This window comes from Ambystoma mexicanum, chromosome 3q (genome assembly GCF_040938575.1).
Source record: "Ambystoma mexicanum isolate Mex_15411 chromosome 3q, UKY_AmexF1_1, whole genome shotgun sequence".
NCBI lineage: Eukaryota > Metazoa > Chordata > Amphibia > Caudata > Ambystomatidae > Ambystoma > Ambystoma mexicanum.
The window spans coordinates 309,836,378-309,864,209 of record NC_090926.1 but is presented as its reverse complement, the minus strand read 5'-3'; the positions used below and the strand labels follow the sequence as shown (position 1 = coordinate 309,864,209).

Genomic DNA, 27,832 nt, shown 5'->3' with positions numbered 1-27,832 from the left:
TGGAGGAGGGTAGCAAGGTCTGGCAATGATCCAAGAAAAGACTCAAGAATAGCCAAACAGAGGTGAGAAACACGAAAGCCCAAAAGCGGGAGAGACTCAAGAGAAACCAAGAATGGGTGACAAACTGGATAACCCAAGAGGGGGGAGAGGCTTGAGAGAACAACTGTTAGGGAGATGTATCCTTTTTATGCTTCATCCGTGCTCCTAGTGAGACCCCCAGCTCTTTTTTACCTGACTTTTAGACCTTTTTCTTTCTATCCTGAATGAGGGGAGCCTTTTTCCCCCTCATGCATTCTTATTTGCTCAGACTTTTGGAACTCTGTTCTCTGTGCTTTACCTTTACTATGGGGTCTGCTTTCCTCCATATTTCTTTAAAGGCATCTGTGTTTCACTTTTGCAGCACACAGCATCTTATCTGCAGTGTTGCTGGGAACCCTTTGTATTCTCCTTTGAGATTCTTTCTTTGTCCTTACTACAGTTCTTATGGATACTTGGATACTTTGTATCCTTCCTGAAACTTTTTATTATGTGGGATTAGCACACACCACTTTATTTGGAATGCTAAGGGGATACCTAGTATCCCCCTGCTCTCTGCTCCTGTGACTTTTTAGTCACCTAGACAACCCTATGGTTATGGCTGGTGGCAGTGGACGTGTTCTGCCAACTGTTGTGCTATTTATTTACTGCAGAGTGTATTCCCAGTCTCGGTTGTGCAAAATAGAATCTCCTTTCTTTTTTTGCCATTTGTATCGTGGTTGTTCTTTGTTAGCCCTTCTTCTACCATTCTGGGAGGGGAGGTCTGTTTGTGCATTTTGCCTTTGGCGTGAACCCTCGGGTGTACCCGCCTAGGCTCCGGTGTCTGGGCAGGCAGGAAGTAGGGTAGGAGTTATTCACTCCCCTGCCCTTTGTCTGCTTGAGTGCCTGAATGGAATGAGTTCCCACTGCAGAGAAGTGTGAGAAAACTGAAGAAAAGGTTTCTAAGGTGAAAGGCAAGTCGGCCACTGGAACCGACGTAACCAAAGCTGAAGGCGGCCAGAGACGCCTGCAGACCCTTCCAATCACTGTTAAGTGACCACTGATGTCCTTTCCCTGTTTTCTACTCGACAGAGGAGCTCCGAAGAAGACTCCTTCCATTTGGCTGGTGGGACCAACCAGCCCTGAGACAAACTACAAATTGAGCCATCCCCCAAGGTGTTGTGCCTTTCCAGAGCTGCAGACCGCGAATACCAGCAAACATCCCACCCATTTGCAGTGCAATGTCTTTGCGAAGCCAAATCCGGCATAACTTTGGTGAGCACCAATTGGACCTCCAGAGACACAATTCAACTCATCTAAGTCCCCTCACCAGAGTGCAGGACTTTAGAAGCGAAGAAGATAGACCAGGCAAATAACATCCTTTTTTGCTGCTGAGAAAAAGGCACAAAAAACACAGACTGATCTGTGCCAAGGGTCCACTCTCGAGACTGCTACGGAGACATCCCATTCAGAGTCACCAGACCGAGGAATCAGGAGTCCTGGTCCATCGCTGCTGCATAGATGAGAATCCACCTATGAGCATTTGTTCTAACCTAAAGTTCTGTGGGATGAAAGGTATAACTTGCCTTAAACTGAGAAGTCGCTTCAGAGTGACTGGAGTGCATGAAGAGGTGTCCAAGGTGTCCACTCTACCTCTGGCCCAGGCTTGCCAGTCTGTGTCCCTTTATGGTGTCATTTTGCAGGGTCCCCTTTGCTGTGTTGAATTATCAAGTCACTTTTCCTAGAGACTAAAAGTATCCCAAGGATCTTTTGCTGTTCTGCCACTTCTTATGACTTTGGATCCACTCCTACAAAGACTTTTTCGTATAGTTAGGGATTAGACTTTTAAAGCATTAAAAAGTGTCTCTCGGACGTAAACCTCTACTGCTATGTGATTAACCAACCTTTTTCCTTCCTAGACTTCATCTAATGTGGTTTTGCTAATTAAATACAATTACTGAATATCTTTGTCCGCGGCAATACCGATAATACAGTAGAAATGTCATTCGTGTCAAACTAACAATTGTACCGCGATCAACTACAATTGAAGCAATGGGCTTTGAAAAGTATTATTATGAATTCCTATGTGTGTTGGTTAAGTGAACTAAGGATTGATCTACCATCCTTGTGTAAATATAATAAAAGTATATTTTAATATAACATTTTAAGTGTTTCTTTGGACTATTCTTTTTACTGGGTTCAGTGTACTTACCTACAGCTCACATCTTGCTCCTATGATAAGCATGACTGCTCTGCCACTCTACCAAGGTTCTTTGAGTAGTACAGACTTATACTAAGGGTTGGGGACCGGTATGCCAATGGACAGTTTTATGAAGTTATACCTCAAATGAACTTTAGGAAAACTCCCCTAAAAACAAGGAAGGGTGAGAAGCACAAAAGGCCCAGAACGGGCAAGACGCAAGACACTCAAAGACAGGGTGAAAGACAAAACTGCACAAAGCGGGGTGAGAGAAGAAACTGGGCTAGAAGGCAGAAGAGCTCAAGACAGGGTGTGAGAAGTCGAACACCAAGGTTGGGTGCGAGGAACAGGACCACAAGGCCAGGTGTACACAAAAAGCCTCCCAAGCAGGGTGAAGGAACAGATACTGCAAAAAGGGGTGAAGGACGATATTATATAGGACTAAGAATTTACAGGCCAACGAAACAGACTGGTAGCCAAGGAGGAGAATACATAGATATTGGCCAAACCTTTGGGTATGAACTGTACAGGCAGGCAGACTGGAAGAAGATATAAAGACATTTGAGCAGGGGTCAGAAACAAACCACCATTACCAGCACTTAGGAGCGAATCCCTTACAGACCTTTCTGGTTGAGTTTATGTTAGTGTATTACTGGTAGGTTCAGACCTTACACAGATAAGGTTTTTGGACAGAGGACTCGTTTTGTAATTAAGACAACCCCTACGAGCACCCTTTTATTATTTTCATTAGATAGGGCAAAGAACCACCATAGAAGTAGGGGCAGAGCAGGCTTTACTTTTAGTACAATAAAACTCCACTTGCAAATAGGACCTCTTGACCGTCTCCTGGCTCCGACTTACCAAAATGCCCAACACTGCAAGCTTGAAGGTGATCCCCATTTTAGAAGGTGGCATAATAAGGTGCAGGGAGATGGTGATTTGCTCAGAATCAAATAATTTGGTCAAGTGGGGGAACGAGGATCTGAGCCCAGTTTCTGGAGTTAGCCTTTTTGCCATTCAAGAGTAATCACTGCAAGGCAGAACAGAATGGCCCAGGGTTTATAAAGCACTTTTTAGCATGGTCAACCTTTTATGCACGTTCAGTTTTGCCTCATTAGTTAACTGGGGCAAAGTGATATTGTGATTTACCCAGGATCATGTGATTTTGGTGACATGAGGAAGCAAGGATAGGAACCCATGTCTCTTTGTCCCAAATTATGCATCTCCTACTACATCAGTTTAACATGAACTGAAATGATGGCAGCTCAAAAAGCAAACTTAATAGATCTCCCAACCAGATTTACATATTTCCAACTAGGTCATGGTTGATGCTTGGACTACATTTGTACATGGTTGCTGAACCTTTGGTGTGTTTGCTCTCATGCCATGCACAGGCCTTCATATAGAAATGGGAGTGAATAACTGTGTGGCTAGTAGGTTACAACTAAAGGTTTGCACCCTGATTTGGCTATAGTACAATGTGACAACTAAAGGTTTATGTCATATCAGATGTTAAATGGAAGTATCAGCGAACAAGTGTTTTGCACAGACAATACTCGTAAGAGCACAAAAGGTAATTGCTTAGGTGGGCTCTGTGTCAAGTAAAAGCAAGGTAGCATAACCTCACAAGAAATCCTAACATTGTTGAAATGTGTAAATTCCTTTAACGTACAGGTTGCTGGTTATCATTGCAAAGTATTATGTGTAAGAGTCATGTCTCTGTAAAAGAAAATAAAAGAAATCCATAAATTAACTAGATTTCTATGAACAATAGAAATATGTTTTTTACAGGTATTAAGATACCATGCATCGCTTTTAAAGAAATTCTCCCCACCTCCCACACAAATTTACCTGATATTCCATGGTCTATGGATTGCAGAGCTTCTGGAATGTGAATCAAAGAGGGAAGAAGTTCTTATACTCTCACCAATTGTGCGTTTCTGCACTTATGAATGTAACAATTTGCCATATCTAAACCTACAAATAGAATTATCCGTTTTGATAGCTAGTAATAAATATATGTGCAGTATTTGTGATGCGCGGTGATGATGCACATAAAAGAAAAACTAATATAACATTTGTTTGTGTAGTATGAGCAGCACAAACAAAGTTACATTCTTTAACACATTAACAGGTGCAGGTATGTGAAGTCATTGAATTGTTCACATGTAGTAAATATCTTTACATTCTTTTAAGTCATGTGGGCACAGATTTATTTTGTCTTTAATGTGCGATCAAAACAATACAAGCGCACAGAATCCAATGCATTCTGTTGCGAGGGATAGAAAAGTTAAATAAGAACTTTTCTACAAGTATTCTGGCAAGGTTTGCAAACAAACTAAAAACAGATCACAGAAGTTGTCTCGGGGCAAATGAACCAACAGTTGGAGGTTAATATCATTAGGTAATACATGAACAGGACAAGAACGCAATCAAAAGGAGATCCACAAAATGTAGGTTTATATAACAATATTTTTGTATCACGTTTCCTGCATCCTAGATTTACAGCTGAGAACATTTTAACTGATGAAGGTTACTGGGGTTAGCTAGGTACAAATCCTTGCCTTTCAGACAGCTTGGTATGTTTTCTATCCAAAGCTTCCAATTCGCTTCTCACAAATTATTATTAGGGTATTTTATACAGTCATTTAGCAAGGTTTATTCTGAGTTGAGTTATGATATTTTGTTCCCATGCATGAGGCAGGAAAATATGTTATTTGAAAGTATCTTTTCTATGTCTAGTAGCACAAAGCACTGTAACCGGTTTTGATCGCAGAAAAAAAGACAAATATTTGGTGCCTACAAGAACCGTATATTTACTATGCAACAAAAATCTTACATTTGTTGATAGATCACAGAATTGAAAAGTCTTATCAGCATGCTAATACAAAGCAAGCAGATGTTAACTACTTGGAAGGTCTTACAATCCAACGCATCACATACCACTTATATGTATATAACTCATTTTCACTGTTTTACTTATAACAAACTAATAAGCATTTAAGTCCAGACGCACATAGCTGCAGTATTTTTCCCATGATCTACTGTGGTGGCATGCATTTAGAAACATACCATACATACCGTCACAATACATTTTCAAACAGATCGTAATTGTTAATACAAATATTACACATTTATGAATGTCTCCATTATTTTTTTACAGAAAAATTATTCTTAAACATTAAGATTACTTCTCATGTTAATATTAATGTTAAAGGATATTTGTACCACACAGTATCACCACCGGAGTGGTGCTCTGGCGGATCTGAAAAGGAAAGGGGTTGGGAAGTGAGTTAGTGGGAACGAGCGGGATTAAGTGCAAGAGAGCAGTGATGTGCTATTGGCAGCTTCAGTTCGGTTAACACTGTTTGCTGAGCTTGGGGGTGCTGTTCAGTCGGTAGCCTTTGTGATCTGTTGTGAAAAGCTATGTATGGTTTGTTTTGTTGTTGCAGTGTAGTGAAGTCTGTGCGGTTTGTTGTGCTTTAGGGTTGTGGTTGTGTTTGATTAGAGTTTGAGAGGTGTATGCAGAGGGGTGGAATTGTTAGTGGGTTGGTTATTTCGCCATCTAGAAGTGATATGTGCTAAATGTCCGCGTTCTTTCTAGATGTGGCACGTGAATATCTCTGCATTTCTAACTAGATCCGGCACTGGCTAATATTCACAATCCCGTCTATATATGATGCACGCCAATATTCACAATTATATCCAAATATGGTGCTGGCCACATTCAAAATCTTGTCTAGATACGGAGCAAGCTAGCATTCACAATTTTAGCTAAATGTGGCATTGGTAATATTCCCAATGCAGTCTAGATGTGGCAATGACTAATATTCGCTATTCTATCTAGATGTGCCACTGGCTAATCCTGTGTCGATGTGACACAGGCTAATGTTCACAATTCTATCTAAATGTGGCAATAAGAACAAGCGACCTGTAAGTCAAAGAATTCCGTAACTGACCATTTCAACATTATGAATATTTAGGTTTCTTTCTGAAAGGATAGACTTTTTCACTTTGACACAGAGCAAAACCAAATATTACTTTTCAGCCCAGGTGACCCTTTTTTCTTTTTAAAACTCAAAACACATGTTGGCTCATCATTTATTAAAGGGACATGCCTTGACTTGACAAACCTCTAACACCAACTTGCATCATAGAGCCCAGGCCAATGCATCCCATCACCACAAGCAGCTTCACTCGGGACACAAATACATCTATGCTCTCGACACAAAACTAGAAACAGGGTACTTCAGGTCTACACACAACACAACTGTAAAACCATCTTGCATTGAATATCCCTTCCCACTAGCCTAACCCTCCATCCTTGCAAATATGCCTGAGTGCCTGGATAACACGCAAATAGCAGCAAAACACAATAGAAAGCACAGTAACATAACCAAAAGTAATTTCTTTATAGCTGTGACCATCACATTCAAAATATTTTCCTTTATGTTGATATAACCACTATGTAATGTGGCTACATGGGCACACAACGCAAGTGCAAGCAGCCCTCCACATAAGCAGCGTTCACTGCCTAAAATCAGGCAAATACTCACAATGAAAGAAAACATGCAGTTACAGATATGCAGGTGCCTTGATGCCGTCTGTACTTCTGAGTTGATGCATTACTACCAGAGGTATCAGCAGGTCATGCAACACAGAGGAGAGCTATTTTATCTGATCGGAGGTGAGGCATAAGATAAAAGCTTCTTTTAATGTATAGTAAATTACTGAGTAAAAAAAGTATGTTACAACAAATTACCTATGTATTCAAAATTAAAATGTATTTTTACTCCTCTAAAAATACCCATTGACAAGGAGAACTAATTTTTTACTAATTGAAAAATCCTGTTGCTCCCAACTTACAAAAGTAAGGAGAAGTAAAAAACTCACTTCAGAATCGTATCTGGAGCCCTCACAAGTACAATTGCGGGCAGCTTTGGAAAAACATTGCTCTTGTCCTACCAATCTATAGTACTACAGTTTAAAAACAGTTATGGTTACTACATAAAAGTGAAGTTCACTAACTTTTGATATTGTTAAGGAACAAAACACTCAGTTCGAATTAAGTATTTCCTAATGCAAAGTCACTTAAAATGAAATCTTAACTCGCACTACACCACTTCTTCACAAAACTCACTTTAACCATAGCGCTGATGTAAGCAACCTAATATTTAAAGCAAGTACTGTGAAAAAGTGGGTCCCGTCCACTCTCCCATCTGCCCGTCCAACCATGTTTTGCCTCATCACAGACTCAATGCATAGAATCTGGTTAAACAGAACAATTACAAAAACTAAAGATATATGAAAAGTGAGTTAAAAAAAAGTGTCACTTCAGGTCTATGTCTCAGGTCAATAAGCCACATACAAAAATCAGCAAAAGTGTACAAACGCTCATAAGGCCTAGTTCATTGCATCGATTATCATTATAGACAGATTCTCATGCATGAGCAGATGCACCCCTAGGGGCGTCATCAAAGGCTACTCTTCAATGTTCTAAATCCAATTTACACAGTACAATACTCTGGGTCATTCTGTCTCATTAGGTACCCATGGTGTACACCATCGACTTCTTTGCTCTTATTCATTATACAGTCCTTTTATCATTACCTCACATGGCTTCCGTTTTTATTGTCATGCTGGCCATTCTCAGATCTTTTATACTTACCATAATTCACTCAGCTATGGCATTCAGAACCGATTGACTCAATGATCGACAAACCTGACTCCCTTACCCATCTCAGCTTACCCCCCACATCTCCTGCACCTTTCACTTTCAAATCTATACAATCAGCAAAATACACCTTCTTAGCCACCAAACTCTTCTCTCTACGCAGCTTTTCTGACATTCTGCCTCTTTCAGTCTGTCCAAAATGTGAAGGAAAAAAATAAGAAAACAGGTCATCAACCAGGAAAGGTGGTTGCATTTCTGAGATGTGAGACACAGGGCTATTGTTCCATGTTTTCCAATAGCCAAATGTCTTACGCCCCAAAAGTGCAACTGCCTCGAGTGGTTGAGGGCCTGTCTTCTTTTGTTTCACATTTTGCTGTGTGTGCGCTTTTCAAATGTATCCATGCCCTGGATACAATTTGTTTCAGTCTCTTTTCATCACCTACTATGCTACATCGCTCATCCTCATAAGCCGTCTATTGATGTACTTCCCTTAGCATAATAAAACTTAAAACCAAGTAACACTCTTATCTCAGACAGTGGTCCCTTTCCTACCATGCACATTTTTAAGACCCATAATAAACCATCTCTTTTAACTCAGGCCTACATGTCGTACTTCCCTTAACCTAACCACTGACCCTATATTACTTCATGTTAAATGTATTGCTAGAACACAAACACATACTGCTCTTTGGAGAAGGCCACAAATTCAAAATTCAATTAAAAAGACAAACATGCTATGGATGTCAGTTCTTGATAAAAGAGTGAAGTTTTTAAAATGGTGAAATCGAACATTTCGTGCTTCCGTATGCTCTTCATCTGGGAGCTAACAGCACACATCATATATCTAATCTTGAATAAATCACCTGGATCTTTTCCGGTCCTTGTCCCGTCGAACCCCATCCTTCTCTCGATCACGGCCCTTCTTAGCTCGATCTTTGTCTCTGTCTCGCTCCTTGTGTCTTCGATCCCTGGAAAGCAGATCTCTGGAAAGCAGATCCCTGGAAAGCAGAAGTAGAGAGATCACCAGCTCAGGATCCAATCCAGAGAAAAAGAATAGTGGCAACAAATCTGAATAGGCAAACATTTTAGATTCCACATCCACAAATACTGCCAGGTTGTCTTAAATAATTCCATAACATACTACAAAAAGTCATGTAATCATCCCCAATGGTACTTACCTCTCATTAGACTTAGAACGGGACCGAGATCCCCTCCTCTCCCGGGAACGGTGCCGCTTCCTGTCTTTCGAAGGGGAGGTTTTCCGGTCACGATCTCGGTCTTTGATGGGCGAAGCATCTCTGTCCTTCTTATCTAGCAGTTCCCCAGCCATCTAAAAATAAATATATAAAAAATGAAAACAATCACATCAACAATATCTGCTCTCAAGTTAGATCGGACATCAGTCATGCCAGAGGCAAGAACACACAGAGACATTAGGTTAAAGCCTACAAAAGTACAAGCCCCTTTTTTGCTGGGCGCCTGGTGTGGTTTCATGAACAACCAATATCCATAAGGGTTAAACATGCTCAAGGAAACAATAAACATTGTATTCACTTTATAAAAATATATTCCTTGCATTCTTCATTCTTTGCAGTTCAAAACAGAGCCTTCAAGGTGAGAAACAACATTTTTTATTGTCCTGGGTAAGGATAAGGGGAACATAAATATACCAGTTAAATCATAAGCTAGATGGAAGTAAATAAACTCTTTTAAATAAACAGAGCAACACCAAATAAGGCAAATAAACAGGAGCTGCGCCTGGAGACTGAGAAGCAGGTACGTAGCATGCCATCAATCTAATGTCCACAGTCAATTCAGTTTGGAAAGAATTCATTTTGGGGGTTATTTTAATCAACTACGTGCAAACACATAATTTCATTATGGTTCTCTGGTAAACGGCTTATCATATATAGAAAATCCAACCACTCCAAGAAAGGAAGAAGGTCAAACTAAAAGATCGCCGAAGGACAGGTCGGAAATCTTGTGACACAGCCATTTGAAAGTAGTGGTCAGTCAAAATCGATTTTATTTTTTTTTTTACTATATATTTATTTTGGGGCCCGGGATTAAAAAAAATGGTAAAAAATAAATAAAAAAAGGGGGTGGGGGAACCCCCCATTTCGAATAAAAAACGTCATTTAAAAAAAAAAAAACAAAATCGAGATTTTGACCATAAACCTTTGAAAGTATATGGTACTCTAATGAGGCGATATGCACGGAGGCGGCAGGCCAACCCTGTAGGTAACGGCCCGCCCACAAGTTAAGGGCCTGAGCCCAGCGAGGGTCCATTAACAAGGGTGGTGTTACCATTACCTAGGGTCAGCCCATCTCAGAGGGGCATGTCGCCATTAGCACCTGTGTAGTTGCTTAGACAGGTGCTAATGTTTTTTTGTTTAAAAGAAAATTTTAAAAAATAAACGTTCCTTTCCTGCACTGCCCAGACTGGACCGCGCAGTGCTGCTGAAAGCCTCCGTCTGTTTTCCATGTTGATGACTTTGACGTCATCAGCATGGAAAACGGACTGAGAGGACAGCAATACTACTGGCGTCAGGCCATGCAGGAAAGGTACGTTTCTTTTTTTTGTTTTTGAAAACACTATTAGCACGTGTGTAGAAAACTACAGCGGTACTATGGTGAAGGGGAAGCGACGGAAGGTAGGCAGGTGTTTTACCATACAATACAGCCCACGTTCCGAAGCCCCTGGTTGGCTGGTGCCCCCCTCCAGGGTGCTAATTGCCATTAAGTGGTAAAATTCAAAAGAGCACAAAACTATAAAAATAAAACACTAAAAACGTATCCGCTGCCATCAGCCCATCCTGGGCACATCATACAAGTAACCACAAAGTTTACGAAAACAAAGTTACAGGGACACTAAGTGTCCCTACCGCACTTCACATTAAGTGAGGTGTGCAGTAAAAATAACAGAACAATCTCTACTATGAAGAACAGAGTTCCCCAGCACCAATAGGCATAAGGACTGAGGAGTGCCCCAAAACAGATGAGCTTAGCAAGTGGAGCAAAAAGAGTTAACTTACCTTCAAAGGTCAGGAAAGTTTAAAGACAATCGCAAAATGTAGGGTGTCCCATTGATGTCTAGGGAAGGAAAGCAGCAAAAAGAGGAATCTTTCCTAACACTCATCCAAGCAGACTGGGGACAAGGGGGTGGGGGGAAATCGGATATACCGCTGGATGGATCTCTTCTTCCAGTCAGTTATGCATCCTGGAAAGACCATCAGCATTGCTAGGTTGGGTACCTGACCTATGTACAAATGTGAAGTCGAAGCCTGGAAGGCTTATGGACCAACTGCACAGTTTAGGATTCACACCATTCATGTTCATCAGCCGCTTTAAGGACTTATGGTCAGTCTGAATGGTGCAGTGAGAACAGGGGCCTGGCACAAATACGTCTTCAAGCCTTGAAAGGCCTTCTAACACCCCTCAGAACAAGAGAACATTTTAGGTTTCTTTGGAGCAGTGAGAGCAGTCAAAGGGGGCAGCTATGGTTTCATAATCAGCCATAAAGTTCCTGTAACACCTAGCGAGGTGTAGAAAAGCACTCACCTGGGTTTGGGTTGTGGGCGTCTCCCAACCTTGAACAACTTGTGAAATGCAAATTAACGTTTCTTACATCCCTATACTCGCCATGATTATAATTATTCTTTTATAACGTGCTTAATACCGGAGACCACTTTCTAAGTGTGAGACCGGGATTCGAATCCTGTGTTGCTATGCGTTGTCTTGCTTCCAAGACAAACGCGTTGGCCCTGCGCTATCCTCCCGACCCAAAAAAGACATCTTGACCGTAATAAAATAATTTGCATATTTGACTGGGCAAAGAGATTTTGCAGGCCCTGCCCCACCAACCTTATGACCACAGTAGGTCACTGACCCATGTTCAAACTGGCATTTGGTTGCCTTTATGGTTAAGTGGGCCTACAATACAATCTGGAGGGGTCTCGTGTTCTTCCCAAGTGGGACTGAAAACTGCAAAAAACAGGGTATGCCATGCAGAATTAATCTAGTCCATTCAGGCCATGGTTGAACAACCTCTAGAAGGTAACAGGAGTAGAAAATGCAGTCTTCTCCTTGGCATTTTCTGTCAGAGCCATTTGCCTGAAGTAAGGGCAAAAGTGCTAAAGCATTTGGCAGCACCTAGTTTGTGGTAAGGGATGAGCATCTATCTTGGTAACAGCATTAAGAGTTCTGTCGTCCACAAAGAAGCTCACATCCAAGGTACCCGCTTTTGGTACAAAGACGACAGGGCTGGACCAAGCACTACTAGTGGGTTCTATCACCCAAAGTTCCAACATCTTGCCGACGTCATACTTCATGTGGGATCTCACTTTGACATTCTCCAACTCAAACATGGTAGGCACACTGTATCCAGTATATCTATATCATACGGGCACCAAGGGTGTCAGTCCTGTGGGTGTAGAGGGGGCGGGCAATTCTGTGAAAACAAGGAGGGGAAACTGCCTCAACAAAGTTTGGACATCTTGTTGTTGTTGTAGTCTCAGTTGAGGGGACAATTGGATATCCACAAAGGAGCCATCTGAATGGGTGTTTTGTACCAGACGAGGTCGAACTTCAGACTTCTCTTCTTCCCTATCTGAAGCCAAAAGCAAGACTCCCTTTTCTACACTAGGGATGAAATTGTTCAAACTATTTACATGCAACTCTTTTGGAGCCTCTTTGGGGAGTCCCAGGTCTCATAAATAGTTGCCCTCACCTAGTTCCTGTAAAGCTCTAAGCATTATAGAGTTAATGTTCGGTACCTTCTGGCCAGGCGGATATGAATAAATGAGGCTTTCGGGTCATACCAATAATTTATCAATGCTTGACCATCCTGTAGCTTGTCATTCACATCTGCCATCCTCTCCCTCAGGTCCAAGACATAGCGCACCACATTGAGAGAGTAGTATATGGAGGGGATTTCCCAGCCTTCCTTCACCACAGCCTAAGGGTCTCTGGCTGGATGGCCAAAGAGAAGTGCAAATGGGCTAAAGCCAACCCCTTCTTGTGGCACCTTTCCCTCAGCAAATAAAGGACATGGTGGGAGAATATCCACTTACTTCTCTGGAGCTCTTCAAGTGTTCTAATCATACTGTTCAAGTCCTGTGGAGACTCTTCACCAGTCTATTAGTTTTGTGGGGAATATGAGCGTGTCCCCACTTCTTTCCCCAATATATCCTCCTCCCAGGAGGCCAGGGAAAGGCTGTTGCTATCAGATCCTGACACTGTGGGTGGATATGCAAGGGAGGATAACCTGGGTGGAGAAGACTTGGGAGTGAGGATGAGGCAACCTTGGCTGAGACACGGTATCCCCCATTTCCCTTTTATAACAAGTCGAAAATCCCTCAGGCCTTTGGAGGTTATTACCAGTCCCTTCCCTATCTTTACAGTAGATCATCCCCCAGTAAACACCACTCTGATACTGGGACGAGGAAGAGGAATGCTGAGTACCAAGATCGTTATGTGATGAATGAACATTGCCTACACCTGAAGCCCAGAGGATGGTACAAATGGCCCGCTCAGGTGAGGCCAGGAGAATAGGCTGTGGAACACTTGCTGGAGAAGCTGCCGGTGAAGCCAGAGAAACATGTGCCTAAAGTGCCTACGAGATGCAGAGTCATTGCAGAGGAAGCAGATTGAAGTGGGAGCATAGAAAAGTCTCTGGTAGCAGAGCTGGTCTGCATACCTCTGAAAGTCAGAGAGGCTCTCTCTCCGTACAGCCGAGCCTGGAGAAGCCACAGCGAGCCTGCCGTCGTGGAGAAGAGCACATGGAGGCAACGTACTCGGTGAGTCAGAGTAGTGTGAGGTTGGCATCATGGAAGGAGACACAGACAACAGATTCAAAGCAGAACAATATTATTTCATTAAAGAAAAGGTAAGGATGGAGTAAGGCACAACTTGCCCTATACTTCCTTTGCATGGAACAAAATACAGTTTTTGTAACTTTATGACGATCAGGGTGCCCTTCTCCAAGTTCAACACAGTTCCATGGTAACAGTTCCAAGACACCAATACTTAGGGTTCCTTTCCAGAAGCTTAATGTAAACACCAAAACACCAAAAGAAATATCTTGAGGTTTTGTCTTTCAACTGGAATTTCACAATTTTTCATAACTCAGGGTTCCCTTCCCAAAGTCTGATATTCATCATCAGTTGTTTTCCTGTTTTCAAGGAAGCTTCCATGTTTGCATGGATATGTTCTCTAGTCTAGGCGTGGTTTGAGACCACAAGATACACCCATTAGAGGTCACGCAACTAAGAACTTAGCATTGACTTTTCCATCATCCTTTGTTTAGCAAATAGGAGTTCTCTGGTCTTGGCGCAGTTTTACACCACACGGCCAACCCACTACAGGTCACGCAACCAGGAACTCAGAGGTTTCTTTCAAAGTTCAATAATTTGATCAACAGGCAGTTTTCTTCAACCACAGCTTCACAACGTTATCAAATATGTTGTTTCTTAATCTTGATTCGGCTTTATTCAAAGTCTCTTTTATTCAGGTAAATAGTTCAGTTTGCTAAAGATGCCCCTTTCATAACTGTGGATTTCACTTAATAAAGTATACCTTTGCTGTTGCTTTCAATTCAATATTTAAAATAAATGCTTCCTTGCTGGTTTCATTTAATGCTGTATTCAACAGAAGTAACTTTCACTTGTTTCATTCACTGTTACTGTATTCACGGTCTTCTTCGAGCACCCTGGGTATTTTAAGTGTCCCGACACTTACCTGATCTTGGCAACCCCTTAGGGAAAGCCAGGTAGCCACCCGCTCCACTAAGCACTCGCTGGCTGCTATATGCAGCTTCGCCTTCGCCCTCCGGCAGTGCCTGTTGCCCGCTGCGCCTCAGAGAGTTCCGGACAGCATTCACTGTCCAGCGGGGCTCCCAGGGTCTTGCTCTGCGTACTGGTGTCTTGGCTTCTCTCACTCCCGCAGAGCTTCCACTTTCCTTCTCCCTCCTGTTCCAGAAGCTCCTCCTTTTATACAACTGTGTTGGGCTAACAGGCTGCAAGTGTGACACAGGGTTTTGCATTACCTGACCACAATTAAGCAAACCAGCGGGACATGCCTGACCTCCAGCCATCTTCTTCGTCCCAGCACTCGAATGAGTTTAGGAGGCAATCCTCATGCCGCCTAGTCTTTTCTTCCTCTTCTCAGTAATGTTCTGCTATTTAAAAGGGAGGATGAAGTGAAATTCGTATTTTGTTCATTTGTGTAGCGCACAAGGCCCGAGGGCAACCGGGCGCATTATTTAGTTACAGTCATCTTACATAGAAGTATTACACTTCTGTACAACACTTTTATAATGACCCATAAAGGTCGGAGGGAGGTTAGATTGGTTATCATAAGGATAGGGGCGGGTGAATACCTTGTCTTGCCTTGAGGTAGCCCACTCCCAATCCCCAAGGTCCCTCCATCCAGGGTATCCTCCCTCACTTGTCCTCCCCCAGGGTCAGGATCCAACATTAATGGCTTTTCCTGGCCACCTGCATAGAGGATCCAAGGGGCATAGGAGTGAAAATACCCTCAGGTTTTTCACAGAAGCTCGAGTGACTTCGGGGCACTGAGGTGGAGACCGCGTGGTTGCTGCAGGTCAGGTTGCTTGTGAGTGAGCGAGAGACCGATTGGGCGATATGCATGTCGGTCGAGTTTGAACTCAGTCAAATTCCTAAATACTTTTGATAATCAAAATGGCACAAAACTGATAAGCAAACAGTGAAAGGTTTTGTGAATACCGAACTGTAAAAGGGATGAAAGAAAGGCTAACTTGGTGCCGAGCAAAATCCCAGGGTGAATTAAATGAAAGTGTGAGTTTAAGCATGCTTTTTCCAGGTCAAGGTACTGCCATTGAAAACTGTAATATTTGAACTTGTGACTATGCCCATGAACAAGTGTACAAGTTTACAGCAGGAGAGTATAGTGGGAATTTGATTTTGGTTTCTACAAAGTGACTGAGCTGAATGAAAGGAAGCCTTTTTGAATACCAATCTTATTGAAAGCAGATGTGTGCAATTCCCTGATGAAAATGAACTGTGTAACCGGAGAGAACAAGCATTGGCAAACGCCATGAGAACATAAAGAACTGTGTAAATTGAGTACGCGGTGGCAAGAGCCAGGAGAATATGTGAAAGTGCAACAAGTGAATGGTGGCAAAACAAGCCGTGATAAGCATCAAGCATGTGAAATGAGAATAACTCAAGCACCACTGTGAAGCTAAACAATGGCAATGTGTCTATGAAGAAGAAGCAAGTAAGGTGTGTCGGTTGCATGACCTGAAATGGGTGGACCATGTGGTCCGACAACTGCACCTAGTCAGAGTGCACCTACCTAAGGAAAAGCCACTTAAATCACCCACAAGCTAGTGATAGAATATAAAGGATACTTGTGTGATCTGAAATTAAGGAACGGAACTCTATGAAATTGGTGAAAGGTAACCAAGCCAGATGAGCGGGGAGGTAGCCCAAGGAATTGTGTTTTGGAAAGTTGAAAGACTTGAAAGTATGGGGAAGGAAACACTTTTGTAACATGAACTATCTTGACCCTTGGAAAAAGCAGGAAGCCGATCTGAACTTTTATTTGAACACTTCTAATCTTTGATACCGACATCCCTACACATTGTATACAATTTGATGTCAGGGTAAATATAGGTTTTGGACACAGAAACATTTGCTTTGGACCTCCTGACACAGACTATCAGTTTCATTTAGGTAAGAAAATCCCACCTTAGACTAGGGCAAGTTAGGCCTTTTTCCAAGCCTCTTTTTGATTTAAATAAAAGTTTATAGCCCAAACTTCCTTCAGTTGTCTGTGTCTACTTCATGATGCCTTTACATCTTATGGATTGTATGCTGAGGAAAACTTGTAAGTAACCCCATATTCCTTCTACATTACCTGCATGTAGTTGGGCATGCAGTCCGTAACTCTGCATAATACAACTTTTTTCAGAAAAATGACTGTGGTAGAAATAACAAGCAGGGCTTTAGAAACTGGCTTGGCAGTCGCTGCCTCAAGTGGGATGGCTTCTGGATATCTAGTGTAGTGACAGGGGTGTTGCTGTGTCTAGAAAAGATCCAGGGCTATGCTAATGTTGGTACTGTCTGGATTCGGAGCCAGCTAGCCTTTTGGTTGTAACTCCCGAGCTTCTATCCAAGGCTACAACCAAAGGACCTGGGCCTACAGCCCCCCCAGCCCGCCCCCTAGCAAAGCCTCTGTTTAGTGGCTTGATTAATGAACACCAAGATAAACCTGCTGCCAGAAGGTGTAGGACGGTCAAAGAGACCAACAATGTCTATCAAATGGTAACCAGCTACTGGTTTTGGTACGAAGGGAGCTCAGATCTTTGGCCGACATTTTACAGACAACGGGTGCAACGCTTGTAGTAGTTTTGTATTTAGACCTCTAACTTAGGTCAGTAGAAATACATGGATAACCTTGCATTGATAACCTTCCCTGGATGGACCCCCTTCTGAAAATAAACTATTCAATCAAGGGTGATCCTTTGGGTTCAGACACTCAGGTAACATATCCTGCTTGTCAGATGCTACGTCATGTACCGCAGCAGCAGTTGCAGGTTCTTTGTTTTATTCCCCTTCTTTGGATTGTACACCACCTTTGCCTTGGGTTTACCCTTTGGCTTAGGCTTAGCAAAAGCAGCCTTTTTGATCCGAGACCTAGTACTAGGTCATTCTGCTCCATCTCCTATAATACCCAAGTCCTTCAGCTCATTTCCCAGCAGACCTTTACGTGTGACCGGCCTCTGAATACTCATAGGAATCCCGACTACACCTCCATTTACAGCTAAAGTAACAGACATTACTGGGAACATCAGAGATGGACCAACAGCCAACTTGGTGGGCCTAAAAGGATCTCTGGCTAGCTCCTCTTGGTTTACCAATGTGGAATCCACCACACTTCGACTTGCCTCAGTGTCTCTGACAGCAGAGGAATCTTTTCTATCTATAAAATACACCATAGCCCTTAGTATCATCTGGTATGGCATTTCTCAACCACCTTTGGCTCCCAGGACCGAAGGGACCCTAAAGTAACATCAGCACCAACAACTAAGGGCAAAGAGACTGGGGAGAAGGCTGCCCCTTTTTGTACACAACCCTCACTCATATTGGAAGGCCAGATTCACAGAGTGGACCCCCAAGGTCTTACCCTTACATCTGGGTCCTCTTTCACGTTATCACTTGCTCCACAGATGACAAGGATCCTGTGGATCTGTGAAGGTATAGAGGCTTGCAGTGACTGGGAAGTTCCACTCATCTTACCAGGATAATCCTCATGTGGTTACCCACTGTATATATTTTATATGGGCCTCGTGGGATCCAGTTTTTTTTACCCCCTCTTTTTCCTTTCTGCTTGTTCCCCTCCTTGGATTTCCGATGAGCTTCTTTGTCCTTCTGGGACACCCTATGGGAAACCAATAGGACAGCCTCAATAACCAGTTTATTAGTATCTTACTCCCTAGAATCTCCTAAATGTAGCTTCAGCTCTGGGGAACAAGAAGCAAAAACAATGTTCAAGCAGGACCAGATTCATCATACTTTCATAAGTGGTTACCTTATGACCATCAAGCTACCAGATACGCTTTGAGGGGTTCATTCACATAGATTACCCAAGTGACATTCTACTCCTTTCTGTGGTCTCTAAACCCCCAAGTATTTGGCAGGAGTCTTCCTAAATTTCAAGAACAAAGTCTGGTTTAATGTATTCAAATATTTTGTCTCCGTTTTTGGAAACTCCATAATGGTACTGTACCCATCAAGTCTGGTGAGAAACCAATGAATTTTATCAGACTCGACAACTTCTTGCACTACACAAGCAATTTCAAAATCAATTAAATATTCTAAGATATCATTCTTTTCATCATACACACCAAGCAGATCCTTGGGGAATCTAGGATGAGAGGGGGACCCAAAGCAACTCCCAGATCCTTTGGAGTGGTTTCTATCCCCATTCAGTGTTGCAGGCTCAAGCTGGAAAACCCTGCCCTTCTCTTTTGCTACTTTATCAGACTCCACCTTAGCCAACTTATACTCGAAATCCTTTATTTTCTTTGATTCCAAGTTGCTCCTTTTCAAGATTGAACAAACTTTCAAAATCAATGGTGTTTGCAGTAGACACATTTGCATTAGAAGAACCCTCATCATCAGAAACTTCACTCGATTGGTCATCATTGTTGTTAACCCTTGCAGACCCAATACCGCTGGGTCCTCCACTAACATAAAAATTGCTAGACTCAGGCAAGGCAGTTTTCACAGATGTGTGGGGCTTTACGATTCTTGACACTAATTAACTCTTATAACCAGAAGTTGGCAAACCTTTTTCCACTACACATGTTGAGAAATCAACTTTGTGCAAAGATAAGATTTCAATAAAGTAGGTTCCCATATTTGTAGCAGCAATAGCACTTTACAGGCCTAAGCTTTTTAAAGTTAAGAGTTCTTCGTAACAAGCACTAAATTGTTAAGATGCATTTTCAAAATCAGCCCTGTGGACAGATTCCAAGATGCCACCCCTTTGTGATTAACAGGGACAAACACTAATGTAATGCCAGACTATCTGTGTAGTGTGACTAAACAGCAAGGATAAGACTTACGAGGGCACGAGAGCAGTGAATGGTTCAATTAAGCGCACACACAGATGCACTATTGAGTGAAAGACAAGAAGGTGCGACTGCACCAACTCCCTATGTATGTTAAGGAAGGCATGGTATCAAAAGTAAAACAGACACAAGTGACCACAGTACAAGGGTGTTTATTGAACTTTCACAAGGGTGAGATAAACACATATCTAAACCTAAATCTGCAGATGGGAGCAAGCTACGACCATCAAAAAATAATAATGCAGTCCTAGTGGAGTCTTATCAAATTAAAAGGGCCTATAATAAAAAAAAAACTACTGCCAATCCTTACTACTAATTTACAAATAATATGGGGTGATGTTTATGAAAAAGAATGAAGTGTTCACAAAATGATAAGTCAGGATGTTCGGGCCGTTGGCCTCCCTTGCCCACGTTTTCAGCACAGTTCACTCGAGCCAATTACACACTTTGGCTTCTGTGGCACGAGGATACAGTTTTATTTTGTGTCCAAGCCTCTTTACTTCTTGCAAGTCTCTTGACTCAGAGGGACTGGTATACAAAAACAACACAAAAAAGTTATTTTCCTTTCCCAGTATTCAATTTGGGTATTCCATCTGGATCCCCTCAGCCGGGCTCAGATCCCTTTCACAACAGAAGTTCAACGTTGGATCCCCCTCAGTTGGGCTCATATCCCTTTCAAACAATGTTCAGTTAATTCTTTATTGGGTGACTCACGGTTCACCCCAGAACCTCCTCCGTCGGGCTCAGATCCCTTTCATTCACTGAATTTGTCTCCCTCACCCGGGCTCAGACCAATTGTGAGTTACTTTAAACTATACTTTTGAATGTGCATGGGGTTCAGCTTGAACCGTTGCATGACCACTTCAATCTCAATATTCCTTTTGCTCACAACCAGCATCAGTTGGATGGTTTATAGTCATATTTTCGAAATCAATAATTTCAAATGCATTATTGTCGAATCCCCCCAACCCCCGTTTATTTTTAATAACCCTTATTTTACTATCTAAACCCCAAAAAACATATCAAATAAAAAACAAATATTCGACATTTTTTTCAGACAATTTTTTTTTTCGGATTTAATGCATTCGAAATTACTGTTTCAACATTTTGACTGCACACACAGTTGGATACCTAACACAGATTTTTGAATGAGCACCCACGTGACGTCAGACCACCCTGTACATGGTATATTTTCTTCGCCTCCCAAAGTTCCATTATAAAGTTCAACTACTCCTTTTGGTTTCCACCTATATCCATGTCGCTCGTTGTCAATGCTTCACACACAGTTCTCTTTGTGCAATGTTGCCGCTTGCAACCTTGGTTCAAAACACAAGCTGGTTTGGCATCAGTCTCTCTGACTCACTGGCTGTGCTGTCTTTTCTGACGCCACTTTGTTGTAGGAGCCAAGGACAGTACCACAGTGGGAATCGCTGTTTCCCACCTCTGTCATCGACACAGGAGAGCCCCGGGTACCTCCAACACAATGTGCAGGATTGATCAGCCTTAGTTCCTGGTCTTCGTTTTCTTACGTTTCAAGCTCATAAAAGGAATGGTCTTTAGAGGTGACAGGTACTTACCTCCTTGAGACTCTCTCTTCACTCGCCGTCTTTCTCCTGGTATTACACTGCCATCTTGGAGCTGCTGTTTCTTTGTGTGGTTTGCCTCGCTCAGAGTGTGCTTTCGGGCTTCGCCTTTTATCCATGTGGGGGAGTGTGATGTAAGTCAGGTGTGTGTAAAAATCTGTAAATGCCTGACCCTGTCTGTCCATGTGGTTTGGACATGTCAGGTATACGGCTCTGGTGTTAGTCTGTTGTCGCTCACAGTGAACTGTCCGCGAGAAAGTGTTTGTATTGGGAAAGGGGTGTGGGGGGTTGAATTACTAGGTATCCTAACTGGTAGGATGGGGAAAAGGTGTTACAAGGAAGGGGATACTGCTTTTCACCTTCCGGTGTCTGACTTCCACTCCCCAAAGACCCCTCATCCAGGTGATCCTCCCGCACTGGTCCACCTCAGAAACTGGATCCAAAAAAAGAGATGGCCGTGTCCTGGCCTCCTGGAAGTCCCCGGGACTAGCAGGTGAGATAGCTTCAGGTTTCTCACATGTACAAGCGGTGCCTCAACCAGTGCTGCATGTACCTAACACTGACTCTTGACCTCCTGCACCTCCCACACCAGAGCACCTTAAGACTGCCCCTAACCAAGCGCCCCTACCACTTCCAAACCCGATACCCCTCTATTGAAATATTCACGTCTGCTTAGCGATCAGAGAGCAGGACTTTGCAGCATACTGACAGAGAATAAAAAGGCAAGGTAAGAAGTAACAGCAGAAGCCTATAGACTGGAAGGGACTGAATTAGCTGTCTCACATATGTTGACCGACTACCATACCCCTGAATTAAAATATTTGTTAGAACACATGGGAAAAACACTTGCCTGAGAATGGTGCAAACTCACTGATACCGCAGTACACAGAGAATTGCAACATTTAAATTATTCAGCATCCACCATCAATAGACTAGAAGACGCCCAACAGCACTTATCTGAGCTGTTCTCACATAAGGAGGAACTGCATGAACTATAGATAGCAACCCTAGATGCTTTAGGAATACCTTGTCCTTCAATAAACAACACATTCATTCAGAAAAGCACTCTTCCCAAACATGGTGAAGCTACTGCAAAAAACAAAAAAAAACGCATCATCTTTAGTGACGCTCTTGGATGGATTTCAAATCCATCCCTTTCCCCTTTGGAGATCCATGGCACATTAAAGCAATATTCCCCATCCATTCAGTAAACAGGTATTACAAGTAATGGCTGAATACCTACAAGACGAATACATTAAAAAGGGGTTTATAGTTAAAGGTTCGAATACATAGTTTCGAACTACAATATATTCGGACCAAAAAAAATAATAATAATTGAATGCATGTTTCTTTTTTCTTTTTTTGGGGGGGTCCCCCCCGCAAACTCCTGCTTTTGGGGGGAAAACCACAAATTTTTCCTATGCCAAACACCAAAAAAATACATTAAAAAAAGGATTTAAACATTGTTTTTTTCTCAAATGTATTGTATTCCACCCTTTTGTATTCGAAATAATGACTGGACACCTTAAAAAGGAAAGTGAGTTGTAGAGCATATGTTGAAAATATAGAAGCGCACCTTCACAGATGACACTGCATTCGCTTCCCTGTCTCTCGACTTAGCTTTACTGCTCAACAATACGATTGAAAAAGCCACCGCCCAGATACCCATGAGAGAGGTTCCACCTACACTTGTCCCACAAATAGAGGAGCCAGCCAATGGATTCTATAAGGAAGTACCATCAGTCTCACTGGAAACGGCTGATTGCCCAGATCCTTCAGAGAATCGTCGATAGTCCCCCTGTTGAAACCAAATAAGCCAGATACAGATTGTGGCTTGTATAGACCCATGTTATTAAATCAGGATTGGAAGATACTCACAGCAGTGATGGCACTCAGACTCATGCAAATTGTAGCCAAGCTGATACACCCAGATCAGACAGGATATGTCCCACATAGGAATATTACCAGTAACTTGCGTAGATTGCACCATGGTATAGATTGTACTCAAGGTGATGCCCAACAATATGTGGTGGCATCGCTAGATGCAGTTAAGGCGTTCGATGCGGTCAGATGGCCATGGCTGTTGGCAGTATTGGAAGCGTTTGGTATGGGACCGATATACATTAATTGGGTGCGACTGCTGTATAATGAACCGGTGGCTAGGGTGAAAACGGGCACAACAATCTCAGAACAGTGAAAGTTAAGTAAAGGTACAAGGTAGGGAGGTCTGTGGTCTCAGATGCTATTTATACTGGCATTGGAGCTGCTGGCAAAATATCTACGGGACGAATACGGTGAGGCAGGCAATTGAAACGCCGGGAGACATCTAATCACTATACGCAGATAATATGCTACTCTACTTGCAGCACCCGGAGACTAATTTGCAGTATATTTTAAACCTGATGGAGCGATATTCTTTTCGGGCATAACGATAAACCCACGAAAATCAAGCCCGTTTCCATTAGGAGAATACCTTGGCAAGCCAGAGCGAAGGCAGCCAGTGCTGCTGATCAAATGGGAAGTAGACACGTTACGCTATTTGGGGGAGAACATTTATCATGATCCTCAGATAGAGCACACACAAAACACTGAGGGCACTGAATGGGATCGAAAACTCCTTATCTTTCTGGGATCGATTACCACTCTCTATGACGGGCGGGCAATGTTGCTGAAAATGGTGGTGCTCCCGAGACTGCTCCACTTCTTCACAAATATCCCATTCGCAATTTCAAGATAATTTTTAACAGACTACATATGCAATTCCAGATGTAGGGTGGCACTTTGGAAACTTCAGAATGCGTATGACTCAGGGGGGATTAAGCTGCCCAACTTTGAGGTATATTTTGTTGCCAAGTGGTTGTCGGATGAACACACACACAAGTCACGATTGTTACACATTACAGGGGCACAGTTTTTTTCTGAGAGAAATAATATGGATGACGCACTGTCGCACAGTCAGCTTACCCAGGTTGATGAGATTGGGGTGTGGGATGTGGCGTAGGGCATGTCAACTGATGGGGGGAGCAGCACCATATTCCCTGCAGATTCCATTGGTGGCATTAGAGGCAGTGAGTGACCAATTGCGGTTGAATATCCGGAAATACTGGGAACCGAATGGGGAAGCTTACGGTAGGGGACCTTATTAAGGAGGGGGTTCCAAAAGAATTTGGGGACCCGAGGGATGAGGCGGGAGTTCATCCGGGTCAGCACATTACACACTCTTGTCTGCTGTGGATACTTCGTCATAGATGGCCCGCGGCTGACACCCCGTTGCAGCCAGACTAAATGATTGAGACGTTTTATGATGTGTCAGAAGGTGGGCATGAAGTCTTGAGGATATATGAGTTGCTAATGTCTAAGGTGGGGAAGGTGTTGAGGCAGACGTGACAGCAGTGGGAGACAGATATGGGAGAGTCAATGTCGGATGCAATGTGGTGGAGAGCTTTGGTGTACCACAAAAAGGTGTCCAAGAACACAAGGCTTCAGCAGATTCAATTGTACATAACTCTTAGAGCACACTTAACCCTTAACAGAATAGCAAAGTTTAGCCAGGCAGCGATAGAAACATGCTTGAAATGTGGGGAGGTGGATGCAGATTTGATTCATATGTTCTGGGCCTGTATAGAGATTGATAGATTTTGGGAAGAAGTAGCGCAAGCATTAGCGAAAGCAGATATCACATTGGATACCGGATCCCTCCTGGCTTGTTTACTAAGAGGATTCGCAAGACCCAAAAGGGCTAAACATGTGAGTAAACTTAAAGATCTAGCATATATTTTAACAAAACGTAGAATAGTGATGGGTTGGAAAGCTCAAGCGAGGCCTCTAGTGCAAGTATGGTGGAAGGACTTGTTAAAATGGGCCACTGCAGAAATAGTGGTGTGGCAGGAGGCGGTGTGTAGGTCATCTGACCAAGGAGAGGGAGGAGTGGAAGTTTGGAGACAGTTGATTGAGTATTTGGTCGCCGCCACGCTAGAAGTGGACGAACCGGAACGCAGTCCTGCCCGGTCTAGGGCAGATACCAGAGGTTTGTGGTAAATGAACAATAAAGTGAAGGAATTGTGTGGTGTCTAGTAGGCCGGGATAAGGGTTCAGGGAGTTGGGTGTATTAGGGTATAAACAGACAGAAGTAGTAATGTAACATGATGTAATATGATGTCTGTATGGTTTTTGGTTATATTGAAAATAAAAATGGTTTAAAAGAAAATAAAAAAAAGGAGGTACTGGCTTCTTCAGTTTTTACCTTAAAAGATATAGATTTTTGTTTCCTGTCATTTCATCTTCCGATTTATGGAAGCAAATCGGAAACATAGATGATAACGGGGCAGTAGGGAGAACATGACCAGAACTCATGGCTGCGGTATCCAGGCATTGCATCGAATACATAGTTTCGGAGTGGGATGATGGAAGATGGCATTAGCAGTAGAAGTATCGGAAAAAAATGCATCGGACAAAAAGCATTATTTTTTTAGGTAATGGTTTTATTTTTTTAAACTATAATGGGTTTTAAGGGGAAAAAAAAGGCTTGGGGGGATCCCCCATTAAAACATTTTTTTAAAAAGGAATTTTTTCGATGCATTCTTTTTCTCTAAACCTTTGCATTCGAAACTATGGCTTTCGATACAATCACTAGGAACCCATGGCTGCTGACATACAGAGAAAAGCACATGAGAAACATCCAGAGAAAATATTAGCATTACATAACGCCATCCTTGCTAAACTTAAGACTTTAGTACCAGAGAAAAGGATTATATGGGACGAATTAACAGCCTGCATGCAAGAGAAATCGGAGGGAGCAACAGAGTATTTCAATATATTTGAGCAGGAATTTTCTGATTACAGCAGACAATATTTGAGCCCTGAATCGGGAAAGAGATTGTTTGTTGACAAGTTTGTACGTGCTCTCTTGTCCAAAATTCTGTCTCAAATCACGGCTTCAGGGTGTGCCTGGCAAACAAAGACACCTTCCAAAATACTGCTAATGGATCAGTATTATGAGAACAGAGTTAACAATGAGAAGGAAACAATAGAAAAAAGTAGATCTGAAGACTAGGGTGTTGTTACAGCAGGTAGGTAGGGGTCCGCGATGATGGGCCTCAAATAGGGGACAGGTTATGCAACACACTGGAATATTGAGTGAGAACCAGTGCACCTACTGCAAGAAGGAAGTCCACTGAAGGGCGCAATGCCCAATACTCCAGCAGAAGGGAAACAATATGTACGTGAGACGAGGAAGAGGACGTAGTAATGGCATGCAGGGACCGAATAGAAGCCAGTTTTCTCAGCCTCCACAGTTCAGCAATAATACAGCAAATACAGACACGCAACACCCAACTACGCCCGCCAACATTTTCGATAACACTCCCTCACAGAAATATTTTTATGAGGACTACACATCTGACGACATATTCTTTGGCTAGGACAGCCTGAAACAGGGGCTAGAAACTACCCCATCACTGTGAATCAAAAAGGACCATACATTACAATGAAAGTTGGGGATAGGCCACACACATTTCTAGTTAATACTGGTGCACAGAAGTGCTCCATTGATCACCTACCGATTCCAGATATTCCAGATATTCCTCTGTCAGGGTAACAAAATATTTCTGTAGGGTTCGCTGGCTCACCTGTAGTAAGTCTGGTCTCCAAACCATTACCCTATTTCTCTGGGACCATTCACTGATGCATGTCCTTTTCTATTGACAACTAACTGTGGTGAAAACGTATGGTTTTAATTTACTGAAGAAATTATATGCTGTTATTTACTGCTCACCCGATGGTGCATATTTGACCATTTCACCGCAGCACACTTCTACTCTCAGTTGTTGGCACTTCCACTACCCAGTGAATTGCAACGTGTAACCACTCATTTATAGGCCCTTAGCGATAATGAAGTGGGAATGCTCGATGTTGAACCAGTACGCATCCAGTTAAAGCAAAATGTCACATTACCACGCATACCACAATACAAGGTTTCAGTGGACTGAGAAGCCGCACTGAAAATAATAATTTCAGATCTTGTACATCTTATGTGTCATTGAACGGATTTAGGGTAGCACTTGTAACAGTCCCATACTTCCTGTGTACAAGAAGGGTGACAGCGCACTGCCTTACCGTTTTGTAATTGATTTACGGGCCATCAATAAAGTTTGTCCAAAATTTCACATTGTTCCTGACATCACAACTATTTTGACTATGATTCTTGCCCAGGCCACTCATTTTTCTGTGGTAGATTTAAAGAACAAATTCTTCAGCATACCGATGCATAATGACAGTAGGTACTTTATTCGCCTTTACTCTGGGAGGGTTATCGTTCTCATTCACTAGATTACCCCAAGGATATACTGAAAGCCCAAGCATTTATAGTAGGGCCCTCAAGGAACAACTGGAAACTTTAGAATTACCTTAGTCGTGCACATGCATACTTAGAGAGATTTGTGACCACCAGCCTAAATCTATTCATGGCTGGACTGTAAATGTTGCATTGCATTACACACTAACTTACTTGCCAATGTTAACTAGTGCCACACCTAGAGAGAACTGAAGATTGGCCTGCGTGTGAATGTTAGCATGCACCACACTTGGATGGACTTAGATGGAATGCTTAACTTTAGCCTGCGTCACATCTAAATAGGATTATGGATGTTAGCGTGTGCCATAATTAGATGGAATTCTTAACTTTAGCCTTTAACTTTATTAAACTGTGAATGTTACCAAGTGCCACACTTAGATGGAATCGT

The 27,832-nt window shown here is 42.6% G+C and overlaps 1 protein-coding gene across 1 annotated transcript in view; it reads right to left on the bottom strand.

Moving 5' to 3' along the window:
* The window catches only part of DDX23 (DEAD-box helicase 23), a 607,483-nt gene that overhangs the window by 553,130 nt on the left and 26,521 nt on the right, over nt 1-27,832 (bottom strand). Inside the window, exons 2-3 of the mRNA XM_069653852.1 lie at nt 9,068-9,219; nt 8,753-8,887 (exon numbers count right to left, since the gene is read on the bottom strand). Of these exons, the coding sequence (XP_069509953.1) occupies nt 8,753-8,887; nt 9,068-9,219 (287 nt within the window). The remainder of the gene's footprint in view (nt 1-8,752; nt 8,888-9,067; nt 9,220-27,832) is intronic.